The 4413-nt window shown below is 33.9% G+C and overlaps 1 protein-coding gene across 1 annotated transcript; it reads left to right on the top strand.

Annotated features, from left to right (window-relative positions):
- The first annotated feature begins 444 nt into the window (after positions 1 to 444).
- LOC311292669 (phospholipid scramblase 2) lies at positions 445 to 3868 on the top strand. Its single transcript, XM_084412452.1, has 8 exons — positions 445 to 501; positions 1544 to 1611; positions 1716 to 1770; positions 1855 to 2060; positions 2147 to 2308; positions 3211 to 3372; positions 3507 to 3539; positions 3646 to 3868. The coding sequence occupies exons 2-7, from the start codon at positions 1555 to 1557 to the stop codon at positions 3534 to 3536; spliced, it is 672 nt and encodes a 223-aa protein (XP_084268578.1). The 5' UTR covers positions 445 to 501; positions 1544 to 1554; the 3' UTR covers positions 3537 to 3539; positions 3646 to 3868.
- Positions 3869 to 4413: the final 545 nt, after the last annotated feature.

Here is a 4413-nt window from a genome sequence, read left to right as displayed (position 1 = left end):
AAAATGCTATTGTACACTGTTGCTTGGTTTCAGAAACACAGTTGAAGTGTTATGAAGTGACAACTGACTAATTGAGGCTGATGAGAAAGAAACACATCCATTTATAAAGCTGAGCACCTACACTACAATAAAATAAAAAATAATAATGAATTGACTTATAGCCTGGATGACGTCCAAGCTGCAACAATCACTAGAAATTTGATTAAGGCCGATATCCAATAGTTGCAAACAAGAAAATCAAGGAAAAATGCCTGCAATTATATATGGTATATTTATTTACTTAGATAAAATTACCAGAATTACCGGAACATTTTCAATCTGTTAAAACCAGAAGTAACTAAACCTGAAAGTGGGTCAACCAACCCACTGTCCACCCACAAACACCTTGCTGAAAAAAAAAGGAAGGTAGGTATGTTCATGAGAAAAACATATCTTCATGGGAGAAACCTTTACTGTTCAGTGCCACAGACGAACAAAATAGTTGTATCTCATGGGTATGTGGTATATCTCTCAATATGTCAATTTAATTTTAAAGCATGTTTTACTTTTTTTTATTTAATATAAATTAATGAAATTTTATTTGTTATGGAGTTTTTACCAATGTATTTATTATGATCTATAAATTTAATAATGATATTTAACAGTGTATAAACAATATTGATGTCCTTTATTTTTTTAATCTCTCTCCTTTCACTCTAAAGTCAAATATGGAATTGTCAGGTGAGTTTTTAAAGGGTATGTTTATCTATGCCAATTTTGTTTGTTTGACTTCAATAGGCACTGTGCGGATTCAGACTATGGCCGAGGCAAGCTATATAAGTGCACACTTTAGCAAACTTAAAAAATAGGCTACAATGGAAATAACATACTTTAAACGAATGGCCATAGTGTGAAATGAATGTAACGTTTCAGACACTTAATTGCATGTTATTTACAATTAAATGAAAATGTATTATTTTAAAGTTATATTAAATGTTGCAGACCTTAAGAGTACTTAAGATTTTGACCCACTTTAGTAGGACTTAAGTACATCTTTATATGTTATTTCTATTGTCTTTGAATATGGTTAAAGTTTACTGCCAAACGTTCTGACAGACATTTAAACTACAATATAATCTAACTTCTATTAAACGTATATGTCATGTATTTAAGTAGCCTATATTTGTAATTGCACATTTGTAATGATGATGTTGCAATTTTGTACATTTAAAATATATTAATGTGTCAACAACTATACTTTTAAAGATTTTAAGTACACTACAAGTTCACATGCAATATTATAAAACACTTATTTTTCACAAGGGACCATGAAAGACAAATATAAGTGCACTGAATCAAATAATAATGTTTTTCAATGTTATAGCATTAAAATATACATTAGTGTATTATAAAACTGCAGATATGAAGATCATAAACCTGATTGAATGTTGTGTATGAAGGATGACATCCATTTTTTATTGATAATATACACAATAGATTTCAGTGTGTAATAATTTGTTTAACAAAGCTGTTTGATACATAAACATTTCTGTTTATGCTCCAGAGGACACCGCAATGATACCTTCCTCAGACCCGTACCACTATCCTTCTCATCTGGAGACTTTGACCTGGGTCAGATAAGGCTGGAGATGCTTTTTTAATATTAATAAATAATCATGTTTATCATTATGTGTATGTTATTTTGATTTAGACTGTAATTTTCATGTTTATTGTAGATTGATCAATTGTTTGTCTACAAAGAAAAAACTCTGGAAGAAAGTCTTGGAGAAGGTTTGTTCGTCAGCATTTCATGAATGAAATACAGTGAAATCAAATGAGCAACACACTTATCTCATACCTTTTCATTTCGTAAAGCTTGCTGTGGAATAAAGTCTAACAACAGATATGAGGTGAAGGATGACACTGGGAACAACATTTTTAGAATTATTGAGGACAATGATTGTTGTAACAGGACATACTGTGCTGCAGCACGTTCCTTCACAATGAATGTTTTTAATGACTCAAATCAAGAGATCATCAGACTGGTGCGACCATTTGTTTGCTCCTGCTGCAGCCATGAGGTATGACCTTATCTCTGTCTTGTTTACCCCTTGATAATGTTGTACTATATATGTACTGTATATGATATGTTGTTTGTTTATTTTAGCTGGAGGTTCAGTCTCCACCTGGCGTTGCCATCGGACTTGTTCGACAAAACTGGCATGTTTGCCTACCTAAATTCACAGTTGAGAATGAACGAGGGGAACCAGCATTTAAGATTGCGGGACCATGTGTACCTTGCACCTGCTGTGCGGATGCAAACTTTGAGGTGATGCACATACACTCAATTTTCCACTGACTTGTAGACTTTTAAATGACAAAAATAATATTTGGTCCCACCTCAGAGATTTAAATTAATAATTTGATACAATGCACGTCTTGTTTACATACATGTTTTTTAATTGTACTTTTTTAATAAAAACCTGTGTGTAATTATAGCTATAATAAATGACTGTAATTATATCTATTAGTGCACTTTTGACCCCAACACCTAATCAACCCCTTAAACCATTACACCAAACATGTCACCTTATGTCTCCCCCACAGTGTTGCCAGTGTTTCACACGGAATTGTGCTACTTTTATAACACTGTTCACGGTTTTTATTTTTATTTTTTATAGACCCATCCCCCACCTCCCAATTGGGCTGTTTTTGCTATACAGACTTGGCAACCCTGATCACACCTCAATAGCAGCAATACAACATGAAAAAAGTTCATTGCACCTAACAATTATTTTGAGTAGATAAAAGACACCTAATATAAAGGTTTAGCAGATATTGTCTATCCTCTAACCTTTAACACAAACTTTTTTAACATTTTTAGATTGTAATTGAAATTCTATGTTTTTTAAGCCATTTTAAGCTCATTGTCCATCCCACACTAGGGGATTTCAGGTTGTGCTATATATGGTGGAAAAAAAAACCTGACCTACAAACATGTTTCTTTGATTTAAATGCCAGAGCTAACATGGTCTTTTTGCTTTTCTAAACAGTAGCAGAATGAAGATTAAGTTGTAAATCCAGTGCTGGTTTCTGAAGACATTTAACTAGTAACCACTGTTAATGTGTTAAAGATAGTTCACCAAACAGTAAATGTTAACAGAATTTTCATTTTTGGGTGACCTATGCCTTTAATGTGTTGTAATTTCCTGTCTTACACTGTGACCACAGCTGGTGTCTTTGAATGGGGCGGCAATAGACAGATCATTTGGCAAGATCTTCAAACCTTTCTCAGGCTGCTGTGAACCAGCTGATGCAGATTTTGTGCTGAGGTTTCCAAGAAACTTGGAAGTCAAAATGAAAGCTACAGTTCTGGGAGCCTGCATACTTATTGTAAAAAAAAAAAAGATTTTTAATTCCCCATTTCTAATATAAGATTTTTTATATATATATATATATATACTATTTAGTTACTATTAATTTACTATTACAAATGTTCTATTAATTATAACTCAATTCATTTTTAGGACTGCTTGTATTATGAAGAGCGACAATAGCGTGTGAGTGGCAAGTGCACTGCTGTATTTTAATAATGTAGAGTATGGGAGTATTCTGGTATATTATCTTTGTGTGCATGTAACACATCTTTTTCTTTTTTGGTTACAGTACTTCGAAGAAGACAAGGTGGAAGACAAATGTCTACAGACTGCTTGCTAAATTATCAATACCAATAAAGTCAAACAAAATTAATAATTTTATAAATACTTAAACTGTATATGGGAAGACATTTTTTTGTTCTCTCTTTCTGTAAAAAACAAAAACAAAAAAACTTTCACTTAGCAAATGTTGTTAAAGTCGCTACCATTAAATCATCTATTTTTCTGGGGCAAATAAATCTGTTCTGTTTATTTATTTGTAAAATCTTTAAATTCAAGACTGGCAAATTGCACGTAATTGTTTCAGCTTGTGATTCTCACCTCATAGGAAGGTGACATGGTTGCATGTTGAGGTGCAAGTTTTGTCTGAAAGGGAAGCAAACACCACAGTAGGCCTACCCACAAACACCTACAGCTGAAGTTCTTAGTAATTGTACTGTGATGTGGAAAAAAACTAAACGTTTATTGTAGGGATGGCTGACGCGAAACATGCGAGGTCCCGAAGCGCAGATGTTTCGAAACACTGATCCGAAGCGTGATTCAAAACCATAGACTGTAAAAAAAATATAGACTGTAAAAAAATATGGACGTAGTGTCCGTGACGTCACCCGTATAGGTTTCTGAAGAGCATTTTTGAAGCCTAAAGTGGGCGGAGTCGGCCGTCGCCATCTTGGCCTCGCGTCACCTTGCGTCACTCTCGAATAACAGAAAATGGGCAAAGAGGCTATTTGAGAGTGGAGCTGGAGGACCCTGGCTATCTGAAACCACGCGCACCGCT

This window comes from Rutilus rutilus (assembly GCF_951802725.1).
Source record: "Rutilus rutilus genome assembly, chromosome: 6".
In the NCBI taxonomy this organism is placed as follows: Eukaryota; Metazoa; Chordata; class Actinopteri; order Cypriniformes; family Leuciscidae; genus Rutilus; species Rutilus rutilus.
Note: the sequence above shows the minus strand (reverse complement) of the source record. Positions and strands in the feature narration are given on the sequence as shown.

Excerpts from the sequence above, each read along its gene's own strand:
- LOC311292669 (XM_084412452.1), top strand. The coding sequence starts at position 1,555 with ATGATACCTTCCTCAGACCCGTACCACTATCCTTCTCATCTGGAGACT. Across the intron at positions 1,612-1,715 it reads ATCTGGAGACTTTGACCTGG|ATTGATCAATTGTTTGTCTA; the intron begins GTCAGATAAGGC and ends TGTTTATTGTAG. Across the intron at positions 2,061-2,146 it reads GCTCCTGCTGCAGCCATGAG|CTGGAGGTTCAGTCTCCACC; the intron begins GTATGACCTTAT and ends TGTTTATTTTAG.